Source organism: Montipora foliosa, chromosome 8 (genome assembly GCF_036669935.1).
Source record: "Montipora foliosa isolate CH-2021 chromosome 8, ASM3666993v2, whole genome shotgun sequence".
Lineage (NCBI taxonomy): Eukaryota > Metazoa > Cnidaria > Anthozoa > Scleractinia > Acroporidae > Montipora > Montipora foliosa.
The window spans coordinates 10,964,485-10,986,984 of NC_090876.1; the positions used below are offsets into that span (position 1 = coordinate 10,964,485).

The following is a 22,500-nucleotide window of genomic DNA, read 5'->3' on the forward strand; positions in this document are numbered from 1 at the left end:
CAATGGGAGATTTATAGAACAGAAATTCGATTGTTATTTTCTTGAATCTACATTTCGAGAGGTGCGTCCCAGATCTTTTTGGTATATTGCTCCAAAATTCAAGTTAAGCACCATAATAGAAAAAGAGTTCTTACAGTGAAGGTTCAATCGAGAGTATTTTATATAGAATTTTTCAGAGGAAGAAGATCGCGTGTTATAATGATGAACATCGTGAGTTGGGCTAAGCAAATTAGAAACTGTTCGACAGCACTCCTTTATTGCAGTATAGTGCATTGGCAACGGCATAATATAATGGCATAGCGTGTTCACTAAATTTTTCAAGGTTCATTGAGCGGACAGTCTTTTTTAGCATTAAAATCTTATCTCAATGTATATTAGCTGCCTGACCCCAGGAAATGAGGTGAGGCCACAGGAAATATACTTATGGTAGGACTTAATATATACACGGATTCCAGATATCTTGAATTTTGTTCCACCTAATTTCAGTGGGATGGACCAATTTATCACCGAGGAGAACAACTGAAGGTCGCATGCACAGCCAAGGTTGAATCCGAGATATGCAGCACTTTGAGGAAAAAGCTCTGTCATCCGCGACTTGAACACCTGAGATCGTGAAACGCAGTTTGAATGACACCTTCATAATCTTGAGCCGGGATAAAAAATGAGCCTGACCACACATATACAGACCCCTTCCTTGATACAACTGAATGGTCATTAGAGATTCGGACTGATATCTCTTCAACAGTGTTTGCAGGAAACCTGGCAGGCACCAGACACTGACCAGTTCATAGCAATTTAATCGGAAGCCAAAATCTGGCATTCGGCTTTGGATTAACACACAGTCTTTTTTTGTACAGTAGGGCATCGAGGTCTAGACGCGAGATAGGTGGAAAGATGGATGAATTAATTAGTTTTAAACCTCGCAGTACAAAACTGAATTGTGTGGAAACCTTACAAAACACTATTACAGATAAAGATAATATATCACATTAAAATTGAAACAACTGCCGTCTATTTACAAAGGGAGCAGAGAGGTTGGTGCAACAGAACTAAGATGCCGAGAGAAACAATTTTAACTATAAAACAAACAAAATTAGAATGTCATGTTTGAATGCATAAATCACTCATTCTAGGCCACCATGAATGTTTTGTGTCACGACTTCAACCAAAGCAGTAATCTCGATCGTCTGAATAAAGGATTTATTTGCAGGTGAGGGGCGATAGCCAAAATGCCACTGTTCTTATGTTTGAGTGACAAATCCAATTAAACTTTAATATTGGTTGATTTATTCCCTGGTTGTATTAAAATTTTAGAAGAAGGATTATCTTTCACGTTGGGACCAAATTCTTTAACAGGCGAATCGATATCCTTGAATCCAATTTTAATTTGGCGCTCAGCCAAAAAAATCATCAAATATCGACTCTGCCTTTCATTTGGCTTAATATAAAAGTAAGAATAACCTGAATACATAAACCGGCGCAGTCATCCGTAGCCTGCAAAAAGTGTAACCTATCAAGTCAATATCGAAGGATTTCTTGAAAAGATGCCTCATTTTACCACTGCAATAATGAAAGTATGAATGCACTCATCGTATTTGAAAGAGCAGAATTGTTAATTACCCACTGGATGACTACATCCGGTATTAATCATCTGAGGCCTGGATTGCTAGAGTGGTCCTTAATGATTTTCTCAACTTATATTTTTCTTGGACGTTTCCATTGTTCACTTAGATTGCTGTCAATTTAAATTAAACTTTCTATTTTCATCTTTATCAAAACTTGCGAAAAAAGCTGCATGTACTGATCCAAAGATGCTGGCAAAAACACGTTATAAGTATTTGATAGCTTTTTCGGGATAATCGTTGATTTATTTCGCGCTGGACTTTGGACGACATTATCCGATATTCTGTTCATAGAGGCGCTCGACGAAAGAACATTTTCACTGTTGAATGACAGTGGGTTGGATTCATTTTAAAACAAAGTTATCTTTGTAGAAGATACAAGGTAATTCGCCGTATCACGCGCGCGTTTTTCCACGCTTTGCGTGAAGCGCGTTTTTGGCGTCTTTTTCAAAGATAGGGATAAAAAGACAGGGAAATACTCTCCTTGAGTTAATTACTGCGTTAAGCATCAATCTATGGGTAATAAAACGAACAAATCCTTTCCGGTGTCTTAGTCTATTTTTTTTTTTTGCATTGATCAGTGTATGAGGTCTGATCATCCGTAGCTAAGAGCATTATTGCTATATTATCACTGGTCCATATTGCGCAGTCAGAGTCTGTATGTTCCGCAAAGAAACTTTTCAGCGCTTCAAGAGCTACGAAACATGCGAGGTAAAACATTGCCTATTCTCTGCTCTTGCCCACGAAGAAATCATCAGGTTGCGAGCGGTAAAAACGTGACGTGTTGGGGGTGGGGAAAGGTAATCTACTTGCCGCGATTTGACACAACATTCGTGACCTCAACTGAGCAGATCAAAATCACTCGAGGATTTAAAGAAAGAAACATCATCTTGAATTATTTTGTAAACACAAATGCGAGTGTGTTCTCGAATTGTCATGAAACGGTGAGTTTCACAAATTTTCATTTGTCACTGACCGGCATTGATTTTTTATTTCATTCTCCCGGCAAAATGCCACTGTAATGGTTTTCTCAAGGCTAATCACTGGTGCGAATTAATTCAATCGGTTGCAGTTACGAAAATCAAGACAACACGAGATCTTACCGAGGCGCGAGACTTTTTGTCTCTGATAGCAGTAAATGAACTTGATATCTGAGAATCATCGTCCTTTTGATGGGGAATAGCGAAACATGCTCTTCGACCGTTGCGCGAAAATGACGTGGGTTAATTGGCAGTAAGAAGGTGAAAACTGCTCCGTTTATCTCTAAAGAAACAAACACACCAGATACATTTGTGGAATTTTTGACGAAAACAGGGCTCATTAATCACCGCATGTCGTTTAGCTGTCAGTAGCAAATCCCTTTAATTGATGATTAATTGTGTCTCTTTGTTCTTATCTCGAACAGATCGTCTTCAGCAGTTTATCTCTTGGTTTCACGATGAATCGTTCCGATCAGATGTACGCTCGGCTTGGAAGTACGTGCTGAGGTTTTAGCATGTTTCTGATGAATGAGAACTTGATGTAATGAAGTTTGTTATCTTGGCGCCAACGTTCCTGAATCTCTGCAGATGTAACTGGCCTTGATTTATTGTCGATTCTTCTCACAGCCGTCAGTTCTGCTGGGTGTCCTAATTAGCTAGTTGAGCGAAATGGCCAGCATCTATCCACGTTTCACGGCTGCTTTGTTATTAATTTTATTTACTCTACCAAAACTATCGAAACCTTGTATTCATTTGCTGGAAGAGGGACGGAAACCAATGAGCGTGGGGCAACGCGCGGTACTTGTCAAAGTTGTGTTCATTGGAAAAGTGATAAACGTTTACAAGGAAGACGCATACACACAAACTCACCCCGCCGACTTTCGAGTATGGAAGGTTCTTAAAGGTAGAAAAATAGTTGAGGAAGTGTTCGAAACTCACCCTTCGGATCTCATAAGGGTTTACGGTTTTGGAGAGAGTAGATTATGCTTTTCCCCTGTCGAGCCTGGAGATGTACATATGGTTTTTATGGTTTACGAACCGAAGTCGCGAGTACTCGTTGCACGGTACGAAGACATATTCGGTGCCACATCACCGCCAACCGCTAGCAATGAAGAGGAAGTACTGCAGGCGTTAGGTACGTAAATGAAGATTTCATTTATCTTTTAATATTTTTTCGTACATCCGTGTTCATTATGTTATCCTGTGAAAGAGTTAAGATTATCTATGGCTTACGCAGTCTTTAGGAGTGGACGGAAAAAAAAAAGCCACAGACGGCATTATTTCGCCAAGTGTCAAATGAAACGAATTCATCATGCGCTGCGCGTGGCATATTGATCATTTTAAGCGAGCAAAGTTTCTCTTGCAGAAGATAAAGAGCTCGATGTATATTGTTCTTTGGGTTCTAGAGAATCTTCTCTTTTTTGTAAAGTATTTGACTGGGAATTTGTTTCCGGAACCCTAGGCTTCGATAATAAAATCAGAAGTGTTTTAAAAATATATTCTCGATTTCGACTGGCGAGTTGTTGATCAAAATAAGGCTACATTAATCGTGTTTAAAATAATATAGATAATTTTTTACAAGCTACATCAAGATTCTGTGCTGTCATGATGTCGCCTCGAATATACAGCTGCCACAAGCTCTGTACAAATAACACATGTATGATACGCTTTACGGTTGAAGGCAAATTTAGCGGGAAAGAACCCTTTTATATTGACTTCGATTGTTTGACCCCGGGTCACGACAGCTAATGGGAAACATTCTCCCACCTTCTCACGTACTGCAGTTTATTGGTCGGTTGTTATTTTTCACGCCTCATGTGATGAAGCGGCCTCTACACGTCGAAGGGACGAGAAGTATCCCTTGTGTGTGATTGTCAAGCAGCCCTCCAGCACGCGGCCTTGTCAACATATGGGCAATCCACTTTATGTGCTGTTTTAGAGCTCTTATCTAACACACTTTTTGGTAATTACAAATGAAAAGGTTTTCATTACCGACTGACAGCGCTATTCTGTTTCACTTATTTCCGGAATCTCTCCTTTTGTAAAGTTTGTTTTAGTTTGACTGCGCAAAGGGTCATTTCTGCTAACCCTTCCGACTCAGGGATTGGCTCAGAGCTTCATCACTCTTTGCTTGAGAAAACACAAAGGTGGTTTCGCAAACAAGGGTTTGCTGACAACCATACTGCATTGGTTGATACACAGCTTATTCGTGTCAAAACAAAGATTTTTTTTACTTACAGTCCACACCAAGCTTGTATTTCTGATTGGCTATTAGCTTTCACTAAAACTTCGATTTAGTGTGCGTTGTCAAGGTGGATTTACGCTGAGTGCCAATCAAGTCATTATCGTCACAAACTATGCTAAATTATCTCCATCTTTCCACGCGTTTTCTGCAAAAAAGACGTTTACAGAGCTGCAGAGAAACTTTAGTGTAGGCGCGGCGCAGATTTGGAGGCTTTCGTTTAGGAATTTTCGCACTTCCTTGGAATTTCGCGGGTCTTCATTGCGAAGTCATCTCGATCTTTCCCACCCTTTAATTGTATCCAGAGTGGTGCCATGGAGTCTACCGTTTTTACCAAACTGTTCGGATTAAATCAAACTTCGTTAGTGTAATCTACAGGTGTTGAATTAATATAGAAGTCGGCAACACATTTATGGCGACAACCAGTCCTGTTTGTTTTTTCGACGAGGTATGATACCCTCGGGGCACCCAACGAATTCAGAAGAAGTTGGGAAACGAAACTAATGATATCGGACGCTCCAGAGTACCGAATTTAATGTGCAAATCACTATAAAGTAAACTTCCTTCCATTAGTTGTTTTCGGTCTTTCTTTGTGTTCACTTTAAGATGTATCTAGAGAGAATCCATTTAGCCAGTGTGAGGTATTGAACGAATTATATCAGGTAGAGAATCAAGATGCAATGAAGGAGAACTGATTTCGTGACGTGCTTGGCTCTTAGGAAACCCGGTTAACAGCTATTAAGTAGCTAATTGCCCTTATTAAAACACTCTGAAAGATTCCGTTAAATCGTATAGTTTGATTACATATGAATCAAAACAAGAGGAAGTGAGCTTACTTTTATTTTAGGAAACACTTGGAAGATTTCATTTTACGTTCTTGTGTTTTTGACACTTAAGTTTTGCTAAATTTAATCCAATTTGTCCGTGCGAAGAAAGAAAACTGTCTGGATTCGTAACGCGTAAATGCGCGAAAAAGGGGGACAAGAGACGTTGAAGCGGATACCGTCTACTTGAAATGCGGGGATTGATGGATTAACCAGTTTCCTCTTAATGACCAAATTAAACACTTTTATTATCAAGAGTTTTAATTAAAAGCCCTAGCGTTGCTTGCAGTATTTTATTCCAAACCTTCAGATACAAAGCAACAGATTGGTGGTAGTTGATTGTATCATTTTTTCCGCGAAGATTCTCGCGTCCGGTCTTGTTTAGATATTCCTTAACCGTTATATCAGCCTGGTTCTTTTTACCTTGTTTATTAACTTTACGTTAGTTGCTTATGAATAAATAGCGAAATTGAAAAAGTAAACAAATCGAATGAAGTTATTAAAATCCTTGAAATTCGAATTAGAAATTTGGACGGCCACCCGTTTTTTCCATAACATGTCTGATGATCTGGAACAAATCCGGAAGAGGAAGATATGCGGATAATCGATATGTTGTCCTGCGGCAAATGTTCCACTTGCGGTAGGAAAATACCCACAAGTGTAATTGTATCATCATCGGCCGGTTGTGGCCGGAACCGTATGTGAATGTATTCAATCCTTTCACAGTCGATAGCAGTATAAGCGCAATGAAGAGATTTAAAGAATTCTCGCAAATCTGTATTAAAGGAAACCGTGAATGTTAACACCGGTGAACGAATCGATTATCTTGCTGTGTGCTAGATACTTCGGAAAAATACGGGTGCTCCGGCCCTAATAGTAGTCGAACGTACTTACCATCATCCGAGTTTTAGTTCGGATGCTTCACCAGTGAGCTTGGAAATAGGCCCTTTGGTTAGGCTCACGCTGTTCAATTTTTCGAGCAGCTCTTCGAAAATTGAATCCGATACACTGACCAGATTATCTCTGAGCAATGATGATTTGAAACTTCGAAATTTTACACAAAAAGTATGGGATCATTCACCGCTTTTGCCACCCAAGAATTGATCAGTTTTTGATGACTAATAATTGGCTCGATATCGAAGCTAAACGGCTTAAGAATTGGAGAATTAACTAAGTTTAACAAGTTCTTTTACCGTTTGAAGTCAATTTGTAAATGCTCTCTGTGAACAAACTCATATGTTGACGTTAGGAAACAAGATGTAAAAAGGAACGAGAGAAGTGATCCTCGTTCTTTTCCGGGACAATGTAAGCAACTGTTTTTTTGTAGACACCTAAAAAAAACCTGGTGGCTTCGAGTTCAATGGGCTTGGAACCATGACCTCTGCGATGCCGGTGCGACGCCCGCGCCCACGAACTGAGCTATGAATCCACTCAGTTGGGAGCAGGTCAATTTGTTGGGCTCATTTGAACGGGCGTCTGGTCCCGTGAAGTACTCGATGAATGAAATGAATGTATATCTGGACAGTTTTCGCAATAGCCCTTTTTACGGTTAGTTTTTCTCATTTGCATTACAATGTAGTCTAACGTGGGTGCGAGACAATTTCGGGTTAAAACTACAAAATAGCCCGAAATTGCCTCACATACATGCCAGATTACATTGTAATGCAAATGAGAAAAACTAACCGTGAAAAGGGCTATTGTCTCTCATAGACACCTGGAAAATGACGTCAGCAAAGATTCCCTTATACGGACATCAGAAATTAAATCAGTTTTCGTTGAAAAGCAAACGAAAATTAGGATCTTTGTAGTGCAAGAATCTCCATTCCTCTGCATTTTTTCTATGGTCTATGTACCCTTTAAGTGATTCGTCAGAAAAAAAAATTGTTGAACGACTTTCTTGAAACTTTCTCTGAATGTTCCCTACTAATCCCTGTTTTGAGAGCTACAAGAAAAAAGATAAGTCACCGTGCTTGCTTAAGAGATATAATGGGCCAATCTTAACCCATTGATGCCTGCACTGATACTAATCACGCCCGTAATTTCATCGGCTCAGGGTACATTTTGCGGTAACTAAACGAGAGGGCTTTTAAAGTAACACTTGAAAAAACACCTGATAGGTAGAAAGTCTAGAGCGTATGGAACACTGTCTATATAGTTTATGGAAAAATCACTCAACTTAAAATGGCGTCGACTCAAAGCGTTTCTCGAGTCGTTGTTTTCAAGATCATTATTTACATCCCTGTGTAAGGGCTCTGTGTATGTTTTTAGCGATATCTTTTTTTCCTTCCGACAAATTATTTTTTTTTTAGTTTAAGGGGATAATTTGTACACCAAGATCATGCGATAAAAAATATAGGTCACTGTTCTCGTTTAAGAGTAAAACACCATCGTACCTGTCTATCTCGATTATCGAAGATCGAAACAACAAAATTCGCTATGTTCTTGGAATGCGCGCGCTTATTCGCAAAGAGTTATGGGACATTCACGTTTTGTGAACTGTTTCAACGTGTATGATCGACTTACGCTATATTTACAATGCTGCAAATTTGATTCAATTTATAAATATTGACACACCATATGCGCAGAACAGGATGCGCAGTGCAATACTGAGGAATCACCTTAATACACTTGGGCATCGTATTGATAGGATTGAAAGCCGATTTCAGCGGGTGCTGTACCAGCTCTCGAAACGTACCATGTGATTGGTCCGCTACCCTAGCCAAAAACAAAAGGCTACACAATTGAAACAATGAATTATACTAAAAAACGATAGAATCTGCTTACAATACCAAACAACAGGCAAGGTTACCACCATGTGCCCTACACTGTATTTAGAATCATTTAGCACAAAAGGCTAAAAACGTTGCACTTGTTTGTTGAGTAGTCGAGTTAAAGGGGAAGCTAAGGACGATTTCCATTTGACAGAACCGTGATCGGCCATCCCGGGCATTTGGAAGGATTAACTCTACAACTCCTGAAACTTGGATAAAATATATTGCCTGTAAGGTATTTTGTCACTTTTACTGATAAATAGTCACGTGAAAGTGACGTCACTTCCAACGGCGGTAAAAAATTCTAAATTTTTGTCTAGTTTCCTTGTTTCTTTTGTTTGTTTTGCTTTTTCTCTTTTGTGATTCAAAAACACAATTCAGAGCATTTTTACAACAAAAAGCACTAAAAGCTATAATAATAAACAATTATTGGATGAGGTTGAGCATGATATCATGAATTATCAAAACCGAGGTCTGTGTTATCTGCCTCAGCCTTCGGCTTCGGCAGATAACACAGACACGAGGTTTTGATAATTCATAATATCATGCGAAAACCGAAGTCAATAATTGTTTTATTGTACATTTTTCACAGAATTCATCCTCAGAAACAGAAGCGAAGCGTTCAGCCATTTTGTTTCTGAGGAGAACACTCCAAGGGGCTTAGTAACCAGACGTTGAACTTGACATGATAAATGTAATATCTGCAGCAGATATTACATTTATCATGTCAATAATAATTAGTGTAATATATTAGTATAATAATTAGTGTTATCCGTAAATGTTTGTTTAAAAATAAGAATTATACTGGGTGGCCTGTGGTTTCAAAATAATGGGTAATGTGTTGAAAACGTTATTACTCACACTTAAGATAGCAGTTTTATGGCCTTTTTTTAAGCTTAACTCAAAGTCAACGTCCTCATCGTCCAGGTCTACCTGGAGGTCCTCCTCATCATCTAGGTGGTTAGAACAAGTTGTTAGGTGGCAAAAGTCAGAGCACTTTAACCATTACGAATGCAGTCACGTGAATCATCATTACAGGCCTTCTTGCACATACAAGCAGGCTCTATTACAGGTCTTGGTGCTACTAGTCCACTCATCCAATCTATCACCGATCTCTCTTGAGGCCTGTCGTTTACGAGAGACCAGCCATAGCCAATTGGAGATGGAATTTTCCATATCGCCGCGTGAAAGTTGGCTTGTCGGCAATGCTTATACAAGCTGTCTCGGCATGGTGGAAGCTGACTGGATTCCGTTTCAGCTTTCTTTGCACAGAACACCGCAAATCTGTATTGATTCACGCTGGAGATACCCTTCTTTGCGTCACAGATTTCACAGACAAATGCCTCTAACTGCATCAGAAGATCTTCAAAAGGCTGCCCCTCCAACTTTGTAGACGCTCGCAAGGTCCTCTGCTATAGCAGTAGTGGCAAAAGCTCCTGTTGAGATGCTGGACAGCGAACTGATCTGTCCAGTTCTTGATTAAATCAACCATTGAGGTAACATCTTTCTCATCGTGGGCAATGTGAGACATCATAATCATCATAGACATCAAATCCATTCGGGATTCGGTCATCGGCCACCTGTACATTAAGAATGGCTTCGTGGTCTCCGATGTCACCAGCTTTTTGCAGCGTTTTCCATCAGTCAAGGGAATTTCGACTGATTGATTTTGTGGTATCATCAGTATGTATTGTACAATAAGGCTCAGTTCTTTGTCTTTTACAAGTATGCTTGAAGCCATATTTTTCACATCTTTGAGGACAGTAAAAATCCCCAAACAAGACTTTGTGTGTATTTGTACCTTGTGGTCTTTAATGCCACAGGGTACCCATTCCGGTGATGAATCTCTTGATTTGTAAGGCATACATTTAGACTACCTCGGTAGCACCGTCAGGCGTGACGGCGGAGCACGCAGCGACATCAGAAATCGTCTCAACAAGGCCAGGAACGCTTTCAGAATGCTAAACAACGTATGGAAGTCTATCCCAGTACAGCACCAAGACCAAGCTAAGACTGCACCAGAGCTGCGTACTTTCCACCCTACTGTACAGCTCAGAATGCTGGAGGATGACTGAAAGCGACCTTAAAAAACTGTCCACCTTCCACACTAAGTACCTTAGAAGAATCCTGCGAATATTCTGGCCCGAGGCCACCTCCAACCAACATCTTCTCGCCCTCTGTAACCAAGACAGCATGGGCACCATCATCGAGCGAAGGCGATGGAGATGGATCAGGCATGTGATGAGAGGAGAGTCAGGCAACATCTCCCTCACAGACCTTCACTGGACACACCAGAGGGAAAGCGGAAACGAGGGCGACCCAAGAACACCTGGCTTCGAACTGTAGAAGAGGAACATAAGACTCTCCATCACAACTGGGAGACCGTTCAGAAGCTGGGCCAGAACAGACAGGAGTGGGGTACCTTTGTTGCTGCCCTACATGCCAGCTGGCATAACGGGCAGGAGTGAGTGAGTGACATTTAGACTAACATAATTACTGTAGCTTTTAGTGCTTTAGTAAAAATGCTCCGGATTGCATTTTTGAATCACATAAAAGAAAAAGCAGAAAAAAAAAAAATACAAGAAACAAAAATTCAGACTTTTCTAGCGCGGTCGGACAACATTGCCATCATATATATTTTTGAAATCTACACATGATAAGCTTTAATAGGCCATTTTCGAATTCTCACGGCTGGACTGGATTTAGTATGAAATGGAGGCTAATGCGGGCAAATCTTTTCAAATGCAAATTCCTTTGCCGGCATTAGCCTCCATTTCATGCTAGATCCAGTCCAACCGTTAGAATACGAAACTGTCCTGTCCCCCGAGTGGAAATGAAAAGGGCTTGGGCCATACGTTTAAGGCCGGCACACACGAGGGAGCTTGCTCCTGAAACACGCTCCCGACACACGCTCCCGGGTATTAAAGTACCCCAACCAATACACACGAAGGACACGACGAGGGAGCTGAATGATGAAACAACCCGATTGAGGCATGGGAACTGTTGTGGATGAAAAGAATAAGCCAATTTGATTGGCCAACTGGAGACACGTCATGTCACGGCAAGCATATTTCAGTACACACGAGGGAGCTTGCTCCTGAAACAGACCCGTGCAACAGATTTGCCCCTGGAGCTTGCTCCCTCATATCAAACCAGTTTGATATGAGGGAGCAAAACTAGGGAGCAAAAGTTTTGCTGCGCAACATATTTTTTCAGTAGAAATCGTTGGTGCAGACGAGGGAGCTTTGCTCCGGGAGCGTGTTGCAGGAGCGTGCTGCGGGAGCAAGCTCCCTCGTGTGTACCGGCCTTTACGCACTTCAGCTTTTCATTGTCAACAATTTGTTTCCTCCAAGGTTGCCTATTTACCGAGTTAGGATTTCGAATTGGATTTTCAAGTTGGACTTCTAGTTGGTCAGTGTAAAATGTAGACTGAGACATAATTATTATCGCTTTGTACTTTCTTATCAGCTGCACCTGAGCAAGCAGGACGTGCCATGGTCATTTCCGGTAGTTTTAACACCCAGCGCGGGATAATCTTTAAAATCCTGTTTTTTTTATTTCAAAGCTGCTTTTTAAGCTTATGGTTTAAAGCTTTTGTTTATGAAAGAGTCGTTAGGATTAGTGAAGTTTTTATTACCCCTGCTTACAGTACACTTAGCATTTAAAAACATCAAACTCAAACACAAACCTCCACGAGAAATAAACTGACAGATCTTAATTAGTATGATGAATAGTTTCAGTGTTACACTTTGTGCAAAGAAATCTGACACATATACAGCTTATTCCAAAATGGCCACCATTTTAGTAATCCTTGGTTCCTTGCAAATTGCCACTTTCGGCCTCGCTTTCAAACGTGAAATTCAAAAGAATAATTAACCTTGAACGAGGCCAAACAAAAGAATACTAAAATGTTAAGTGAGAATTAGTCTTCCATTCAAAGATCAAGTGGCTGCCAATGCGGTCATAAGATTGGTGTCACAGTACAACCAGTTTTCTTCAGCAAAAAATTGGGGCAAGATCTTAAAACCCAAAAAAATCAAGCCATCAGTCGTGAATCGGCAATGTGTTGTTTATCATTTTAGATGTGATCTGTGCGATGCAGATTATGTTGGGTATACAGCGCGACATCCTCACCAACATATTGCTGAACACAAAAATTCGGCAATTGGTCGACATGTTTCAGATGTTTTGCAAGCTCACGGTAGTAAAGATCTTTTGAAAGAATATCAATATTTAGGGTCTTAAGAAAGTGCCAAGGCAAATTTGATTGCTTAGTTTACGAAAGGCTCCTTATTAAGAGTCTCAAGCCTAATTTGAATATACAGATTGTTTTCCGCCTTATGACCACGTGATGTTCCCAAGGGAATTTTCCTTTCGTTTTTTCATAAGTTACCATGTACATATGCACGTGCATAAGACGACATTTGAAAGAAACTGTTCCCTAGAGTAACATCGTGGGACCTGAAATGGGAAAACAAAACGTACAAGCTGGTCAATAAGTGCCTCAGCGCGAAAGACAGCTGATACTTAAATAAATAATAATTATTATTATTATTAAAACTTCTTAGCAGCACGAAGTAAGATATCGCTTTGATGATCCATACGATGTTTTTGAAATTCATATTTAATCAATACATGTTTCGGATGAAACATCATCCATCGTCAGTTGACAAATGAGAAATAAACTAAAGTTGAGCAATAAATTCCCAAGTCAAACATCTTAATTTATCCCTTTCATACTAATTAGTTTCTTTTCTTAGCCTAAACACTTTGGTTTTTCTGTTTTGTTTCGTGGTTGGGTGTTTTTATTCTGTTCTCGCCTTCATCCTTAATTATTCATGTTATATCTCACTTTGTTACACTATTTATTGCTCAACTTAAGTTTATTTCTCATTTGTCAACTGACGATGGATGATGTTTCATCCGAAACATGTATTGATTAAATATGAATTTCAAAAACATCGTATGGATCATCAAAGCGATATTATTATTATTATTATTATTATTATTATTATTATTATTATTATTATTATTATTATTATTATTATTATTATTATTATGTTTACTACAGCAGCCGCCGAAAAAGATCGTGGCGATCCGGCAATTACCTCCTATCTCCATCACATTAAGTTATACCAAGTCAGCGAAGAGTTGCGAGATGCAAGAAAAAAAGACGTCAGATGTAAGATAACTGAGTGTCCCGTTGATAAATGATTTACGAATCTAATTCTAACGGCTTTCGAGTCAGGAATTATCCAATAACATGTGCACAGCCAAAAACCGTGTCGTGTACTTTTCAAAATACTCGGCAAAATTAGTTCGAAAACGTTCTCCTCTTGCCTTTTGAACTGCTGGGCGTTAAAAACATTTGGCAATCAATCATGTAAATGCACCCCATGTATTCGGCAGCTTACGTTTTAATTCAATTCAAATAATCTCGTCTAACGATTCCAAGTGCAATCACGCAAATTTCTTTACATGTATAAGGGAGGATATAACTAAGTTAACAGCACTTTTTATTTCCTTCTTCCCTTTAGTCCGTACGGAACCGTATTCGTAAGAATACCCGGCCACAATTGTGTTGTTGTAGCGGTATCGTTTGAAGAACGAGGCATAGAACAATACACGCCATCAATGTGCAAATTAGTGGCAGCGGGTATTGTGTAGTTTAGCTTCTTATTCTTCTGAAAGTTAATTGCTGGTTCCGTTCTGTCTCAGCCCTTGTGTTGTTTTAACCTCTTCGTTTTTCAAGACACCCCTTGAGAAGTTTAATCTGCAATTATCTACGATAACCTATGAACGGAATTAAAAAAGGCTACGACCGAAGTCTCTAAGACGGCTTAAATCGGGATATAAAGTTTAATTAAAGACTAACGCTTTCGAATGTGACAGGCATAAAAGGCACTTAAAGCTAATTAATGTGAAGAAAAAGACAACAACTCAAAGCACTGCCTACCACTTTGATTTTTTTGGTTTTGGGAACCATCTATAGCTACACTTCTTTATTTATGCTTGCCCAAAAGCGCGAGTGGTTCCTTAAAGTCAAAGAACAGAGCCTATACTTTCAGTTGTTTAATTAAAGAACCTCGAGTTGAGATTGAATGTCATGTTTTGTTTGTTTTTCTCACCTTATTTTGGATGACAGCACCATCATGTTAGTATTGACGTTCGTAAATTGCTTCTCAATTTACCGGAAATCAGCTCTCTGAAACATATCTTATTTACGTTGATATCCGAGCACGTCTTTCATAAATTCGGCAAACATGCATCCACTTGGGGGTATCTTTCTGATCCTTCCAGTCTTGCAAGTGTAATATTCTAGTAGGTGGAGCTTATGCACCGTGGTCCTCTGTGCTACGGTACCCCAGGGTTTTCCTTCCATGTGAGATCGACATTTATAAGAAACAAACGAAAATAACATGAAGTCATGGCTCTCCTGAGGGAGATTTAAGCATCGAGTTAAAGGCAAACGGCGATTTAACGGAAACTTATTTCAGTGATTTAAGCTCATTTCTGGCCTGTTGTCTACAGATATCGTTAAAAGGGAAAACGAACTTTAAGAAGTAAACTGAAATCAACAAATTAACGCAAATCAATTTAAAGGTTGGTTTTGGGGGGGAGGTGAAAACCGGAGTACCCGGAGAAAAACCCCTCAGAGCAGAGTAGAGAACCAACAAATTCAACCCGCATATAACTAGGAATCGAACCCAGGCCACATTGTTGGGAGGCGATTGTTCTCAGCATTACGCCAGCCCTTCACCCCTCTCTTATGGGAGAGAGAATTTAGAATCAGATAATTTTCATACTGCCATTTTCAATATCACATATATAAATGTGATGCAATATCTCTCCAGTGGTATGGATTTTGCGAAGTTTGTAAACAGGGAATATATAAGCGGTTCGATTCAAGCTTTTTATGATTTGAATGGCACGACGTTTGTTTCCTTTTCTCTCGAAGTGAAGTAGAAATTTTCAGGGATAGGTTATTATGCAATGCACTTTCAATATTCAGTACTTTATTCTCGGCTGACTTATTAGGTGAGAAAACGATAGCCAATGAGGTAATAAATGTACACAAAGATTTGCCTGTATTCAGTACTTCAGCGGGAACTCAGTTCACTAATTGAGATCTAGTACATCTCTCCTCCTTTTGAACGGGCCTCATTTAATTAAGGTTTCAGTTTTGAGTTTTGCAACTGCTTTGTATTAAATCTAAATTTGTTATGCATCTGTGTCGGATCGCTAGTGGCTACTTCCTGCATTCCGCACTCTTGTAAATCGCCCGGTAATCGAACACCATAAAGTTGCCCAAGGGTGTGCTGCTGTCCGATAACACATACGCAGTCGATCGTCCTACCGCAAGAAACGAGGTGTGTGTATTTTGGCAAGAGGGTGACTAAAAGGTATTCAAGTTTCTTTCACCATTTTGTTCGGATGTACTCCGTTTGGCAAGCACCGAAACCTCGCGCATTCCCTTCCTTACACGCGCGTAACCTCACTCACGCGCGCTCCGTTTTCTCCTCTCCTCTTGCTCATCCATTGCTCGTAACACGCAGATAATGTTTATTAAATTAAAACTGTGCCTCCTGGAGGGATATTTTGAGAATGTGGTTCCTAATTTTGCAATGCACGACATTGCAAGTTAATGCTCTCACGGAAGGTGGAGGAGAGAGACCAAACATTTTCGGATTGAAGCTGAGCTGATTTAACGAGCTGATACATTGTATGTACTACATTGTACTACATGTAATACATTTTATTATATGACTAGCTCCGTGAGCGGGCAAGATGAACCAAATCGCGCGCTCTGATTGGCTACCCGAGCGGGCAAGATGGAGCGATACTGCCCGCTCGGGATTTCTCGCTTGGTCCCGCAAGATCAAAGATCATTTTTTGGTGTTTTAAGTCATATAATAAATCCTTTATTGACCAAGATTGTTCGGTCAAGATGACTGGATATTGTCCTCGTTCTTTTTTTGCGTGTTTATGGACCTCGACTTCGTCTCGGTCCATAAACACGCAAAAAAAGAACTTGGCCAATATCCAGTCATCTTGACCTCACGCTTGGTCAATAACCCATACGTATTGTACTACAATCTTGGACATAATAAAATGGAACAGAAATGCCCCCTTCCCCCTAAATCAAGGATGAAGCCGCGTGAAGGCCAGAACACGCCGTTTTCTCCTCACTGATTTTGGGGGGAGGGGTGGTCTCCATTTCCTATTAATTTGTCCAACAGCGGGCAAGATAAACCAAATCCCGCGCTGTGATTGGCTACCCGAGCGGACAAGATGGAGCTATCTTGCTCGCACGGGATTTCTCACTGGGTCCCGCAAGATCAAAGATCATTTTTTGATGTTTTATCCCATATAGTACATCCTTTATTAACCAAGCTTGTTCGGTCAAGATGGCTGGATATTGGCGTCTTTTTTTTTTTGCGTGTTTATGAACCGAGACGAATAAACACTCAAAAAAAGAACTTGGCCAATATCCCAGCCATCTTGACCTCACGCTTGGTCAATAACCCATATATGTAGCTTGAGATAGTCAAGATACCGATGTAAGCAAATCTAGATTACATGCGTGGTTATTGTTTTGGAACCTTTGATCACAATCATCTAATTAATACTCCAATAATCATGTTGTAAAGGTTAATTCCTTATATTATGTTTTACTTTATCCTATTTCTTAATTACAATTCTTCTTGATCTGACTGGAATTCTTTTATGTCAAAGAGGAGGATTTCGTGATCATCTGCTTTCTCTTTTGAAATTAAGGTTCATATCTTTTCCGTGATCGCACGAGCTGTTCCACGTTAAGAACAATCCACCCAGAGAGCTGGAATTACAAAAATGCGTAGGTTCAAACTAGGTTCAAACTAGGTTTTTTGCTTAGAGTACTTTGATCATCCGACCTCAAATCCTTGCACGCACTGAGGTATCTCATGTATCCTATAAACTCTTGTTCTTCGGCCATCAAAACTTAATAGGAAATAAAACACAAAAAGCGTTGTTTTCGCCAGGTTTATCACCGTTATTCGGGTATCCTAGCGTGTTATCACGTGATCTCGCTTGATCTTACGTCGATCACCAACCGCACTACGAGCCTGACCTTTTTAAAATGGTGTTTTCATTTTGATGTTCCTGTTGGTTTTAAGGCGGTGTGAGATTGATATCCCTGTGAGGACCTGTTTTCGAAGATTTTTTTTCTCAAACTAGTGACTGGTAAGGACAACGAAAAAAGCAAGGTGACACAAACACCAACCCGGTGTGGCCAACACATCGCGCATGCGCACAACCATTTCACCCGGTCAATTAGCAGCCATGGACAGCTGTTTCCCCCTTGCTGGGCATCATTAGCATGGCGTGGCTAACATACCAGGGCCCGGTTGTTCAAAAGCCGATTAACGCTAACCCCAGATTAAAAATTAACCAAGGAGTTTATTTCTCTACTCCCAAATGCTGTTCATCACTGATATTCGGCAAAACTTTACATTAGAAGAAGTCACTCTTGAAAGACAAAAATAAGTAAACGAAACTTTCACCAAAAAGTTAAAAACATGAAACAAAAGTTTACGCTAATCGTGGATAAAGTTAATCGCCTTTCGAACAACCGGGCCCAGCCGGGTCTGTCCATGGCTGCTAATTGACCGGGTGAAATGGTTGTGCGCATGCGTGATGTGTTGGTCACACCGGGTTAGTGTTTTTGCCACCTTGTGTTTTTGGTAAAGAGCCTATTGTTGGACATTTTTGCTTGCTTTGCAGGTTGGAAATCATGGTCAAGTTGGAGTAAATGCAGCAAGAGTTGTGATGGTGGCGAGCAGCTCCGCACAAGAAAGTGTTCATTGAAAGACTGTGATGGAAGCAAGAGAGAGGAAAGATCATGTAATATGCATGATTGTTATGGTAAGACCTTTTCGAGTTTGCAAGGGATTTTCCATACAATTCGTAGTACCGCTGAACAGCTGGTTGAAGGGACTTCAGGGAACTTAAGCAACAGGGAGCCCAAGCAACGGCGACGGCAACAAGAACGTCACAAATTTGTATATTTAGTGGGCAAAAGCAATAACCCTGCACACCTTGCACGTGCATTTTTCACTTTTCTTCATTTCTTTGCCGTCGTCAACAAAACAACAACATGAAATAGCCAAATTTGAGGTTTTATCAAGGACGCCAGCACTTGAGGATAAATTTTCATTTTCTCCCCTAAATTAAGTGCCGTTCCGACGAGTGTCATTTTTTAGGAACTACCACACCCTTGTCATATTAAAAAGGTTGAAATAGTCACCTAGCGATTAAAATTACGCGAAGTTATATTTTGAGATGACGTTCTCGTTGCCGTCGCCGTTGTCATAGTAGGGAGCTTAAGCACGCGCGTTTTTGAGACGCGGACGGCAACCGGAAGAGAACATTTCGCGTGCCAGGGCAGTGGTGTCTCACAGATTTTTATACTAATAATCTCTAATAGAGAAACGATACTTAGCAATGTAAATGTGGTTGTGTGAAGACAAGTTAAAAGGGAAAACAACTCACTTCCCGTCGCCGTCCGCGTCTCAAAAACGCGCGTGCTTACGCTCCCTGTTGCGTGAGCTCGCTACTATGACAACGGCGACGGCAACGAGACCTTCACAAATTTGCATATTTAGTGGGCAAAAATAGTAGCTTCACACGCGCTGCACTTGTGATTTTACTTTTGTCCATTTCTTTGCCGTCGTCTGTAAAACAACAACTTGAAATAGCCAAATTTGAGGGTATATGGACAACGGCAGCACTTGAAGATAACTTTTCATTTTCTCCCCGAAATACCCAAACTCATTAATAATTCATAAGTTGATAAGCCAATCTGGTCACCTGGACGAGTTTAAAACCCAATGAAACACGACTTGTTGATTCATTGATGCATTTCAAACACATGTGGTTTAAATTCAATAATTTCAAACACATGTGGTTTAAATTCAATAATTTCAAACACATGTGGTTTGAACTCAGTAATTTCAAACACACGTTTTTGAAATCAATTACGACAACGAGTGCTTGCTTACAGCTCTCACATGCTTCTGAGCAACCATTAGCTGTACAAAAACTGTTTGACTTGAAAAAGAGGTTGAAATTATAATTTCCTTTATTGGAGAAGTAATTTCAAAAATTCGTGCTTCGGGTTTCATCAGGTTTCCAAGCGCTCGAAAACAATATAGAGATTACTTTATGGAAAGCGCGCGCGTTCGGGATTTTCACACGAGTTGGTGAAGTATCTGAAATCGAACGAGTGAGCGCAGCGAACGAGTGAGATTTTTTATACAAAACCAACGAGTGTGAAAATCCCGTACAAAGCGCTTTCCATGCTGTAATTTATTTATTTTATACATACTGAGATTTTTTTAATTTATCCAGCTTTAATTGGTTCTCTAATTCTTTACAAAACTCCTGAATTAAATTTTTACTAAAATCGACATAAGAAAATATCACCAATCAAAAGTCATTACTGGTACAAAGGATAGTAAACATTTCAATTCTTAATTAAATATGGAACTGCTAGTTTGGAAATAACGAAATAAGCAATCCCAAATTGGTAACCCAATAAAGGTACTGTAATGACCGCGAAAACACAATTCGCTTAAACCGTGGTTTGTGATTAAACGAAACGATTTTTTCACGTGTGAGAAACTCGTTTCGCCTCTCTGATTGGTCGAAGTAAAATCCGAAACGCTTTTTCACACAGCAAAATTTGATGCGAAAATCTCAGTATATATAAAATAAAAAACCACTCGGTCTGCGGCCTCGTGGTTTCAAATGTTTTCTCGCGTTTGGAATCCTGATGAAACACTCGCACTCGTTTTTGAAATATTACTTAAGCGCCGTTTCGACCAGTGTCAATCTTGAAAAACTACCACATCCTTGTCATATTAAAAAGGTTGAAATTGTCACGAAATGAGAACAACGACGGGAATTTAAGTTTTGAGATGACGTTCTCGTTGCTGTCGCCGTTATCGTTGCCCAAGTTCTCTTTTAAAATCTACGACGGCGACGTTGACGAAAACGTTACCTCAAAATATAGCTCTGCACTTTTGTAAGTCTTTCTCTATTAGAGAGATTTAGTTTCACGTAAAATAGAGAGAAGGTTGTGACTTTCGCTTGGCGTGACCCACGGCAACTCGAGTATTTAGTTACTAAAAACCAAAAACAAAACTCGGAGTGGTTTTAAACGTTGTTTGTAGAAAAAGACGCTATATAAAATAAAAATCCTTACCCGTCAACTTTTGAGAGTTTCGATGAAGCTGTTTTGTCGGTCAACAGAGAGTCAACGTGAGTTCATGAAGAAAATTGCGGCAAGGAATCAGTTATGAACTATCTATAACCATGAAACCTGATTTTTCCTCCTTTGGCATACCGGAAAATGGTTTGGGGGTACTTTTTTCCCGCAAGCATTTTGTTATGTACAAGAAAAATAGAAGAAAATTTCAAGTCTACGGCAAACGCAAAAATGCCTACTTTCACGTAGAAACGGCAAGCGGCAGCCGGCAAACGTAGAAAATGGCGGGAAAATCATGGTCACGTGGTCACTTTCGCCGTTCACTTTTCATGCGCGTAAACATGATGCTAAATCTCTCTATTACACCGTCTTGTTCACTTCGTACAATGTGGGCGAAGTATCTTAAGACTAAAGCTAGTGGGCCGCACGAGCAGCTTCAGTGTAAAACTATGGAATGAGAGGTTCCCATTTGTATGCACGCGTTGTCGTGAAAACACCATTTTTTTTCTCTTTTACCAATGATATCAGGGACCTCTTGGTCGGAGGACGAGGACAAGTACGAGTTTTCCTTACTGAGCATGCGCATAAGGGATTTTTTTTTGTAACCTTTCTTGAGACCTGGAAAAAAGGTAACTATCTGATCTTTTTGTCGACATTTCTTTTGCAGATGTCAAAGACATATTGCGACATATTCGAGAGGAACAAAGAGTGCCCTTGTACAAAAATGAAAACATAAAAGTGGGAAATGGCCTTACTCTGTCAACGAAAGTTTCCGGAGTCTTCCGATTTTACTTTCCTGAAGATTTTTCGATTTTGATTACATTTCGAGCCAGGAAACTCACAAATGTGTATCTAGTTGCAATGCACGACTATCGAAAAACTCTTACTCTGGGACTACGAATAACGCCACATATGTTAACTTTTGAATTTGAGAAGAACCCTGCTACGTTTGACAGCCGTGTCTCATTAGATTTTCCTGTGGAAGTTCGCGAAGATCAATGGTATAGTGCAAGCATTAGTGTACAGGAACGAGAAGTCACGGTCTATTGGAACTGCGAAAAGATTGGGACTAAGAGTTTCCACGGGAAACAGTCATTTATTCCCGATTCTTTGGGCATGCTTTCCATTGGGATGCCGCTGTTGTTCTCCTCTGGGAAGACCGATGAGGTAAGACAAATAACTAGACGACAGGCCTCGGTTGTTCAAAAGGGGTATAACACTGCCCACCGGATAAATCACTATCCAGCGGATAAACACTAGCAAACCAATCTACTCAGTTGTCCAGTTGATGGTGATTTATGCAGTGGGTAGCGCTATCCCACCATCGAACAACTTTAAACTCATGGTTTAAAACTCGTTAAAACACGACCTTCGACTTTGTTGGACGGCTTCAAAAACATTTCAAGGGCGTACCAAGGGAGGGGGGGGGGACAGGGGTTCCCTCCCCCCTTTGTAAGCCTTTTTTAAAGGAGACAACCTACAATATTCAGGTGGGGAAAACGCCACAATCTGGTGAGTACCCTCTGTTTGACACAGTGTGAGCCCCCCACCCCCTTTGAAAAATCCTGGCTACGTCCCTGCATTCCGGAGCGAATCCGGACAAAGATTCAAATTGTGAGAGGAAAAGAAGAAAAACAAGCTATGCCTTATGAGTGTGCTTTATATAACAAATTCCAATAAGGAGTGCTCATACACGTGACTTTTTTGTGACCTGATAGGCTGTTTCTGTGTCGCTCATGAATTATTAATGAGTTTTCGAAGTGCTTCGTTAAAACTAAGGCGAAAGAACGCAGCTTAACTTCTGTGTGCCT

General features: G+C 40.2%; 1 protein-coding gene across 8 annotated transcripts in view; it reads left to right on the forward strand.

The window, feature by feature from the left end:
* Positions 1 to 22,500, forward strand: part of LOC138013383 (uncharacterized) — a 103,573-nt gene that overhangs the window by 61,579 nt on the left and 19,494 nt on the right. For 4 of the 8 annotated variants that reach the window (XR_011125213.1, XR_011125214.1, XM_068860441.1 and 1 more), the window contains 3 exons: positions 3,028 to 3,737; positions 18,205 to 18,345; positions 21,357 to 21,856. Coding sequence is in view for 6 of the 8 variants with exons in the window: in XM_068860441.1 (XP_068716542.1) it covers positions 3,272 to 3,737; positions 18,205 to 18,345; positions 21,357 to 21,856 (1,107 nt within the window). In the remaining 2 variants the exon portion in view is untranslated. The other 4 variants (XM_068860444.1, XM_068860445.1, XM_068860440.1 and 1 more) reach the window with 4 other exon arrangements.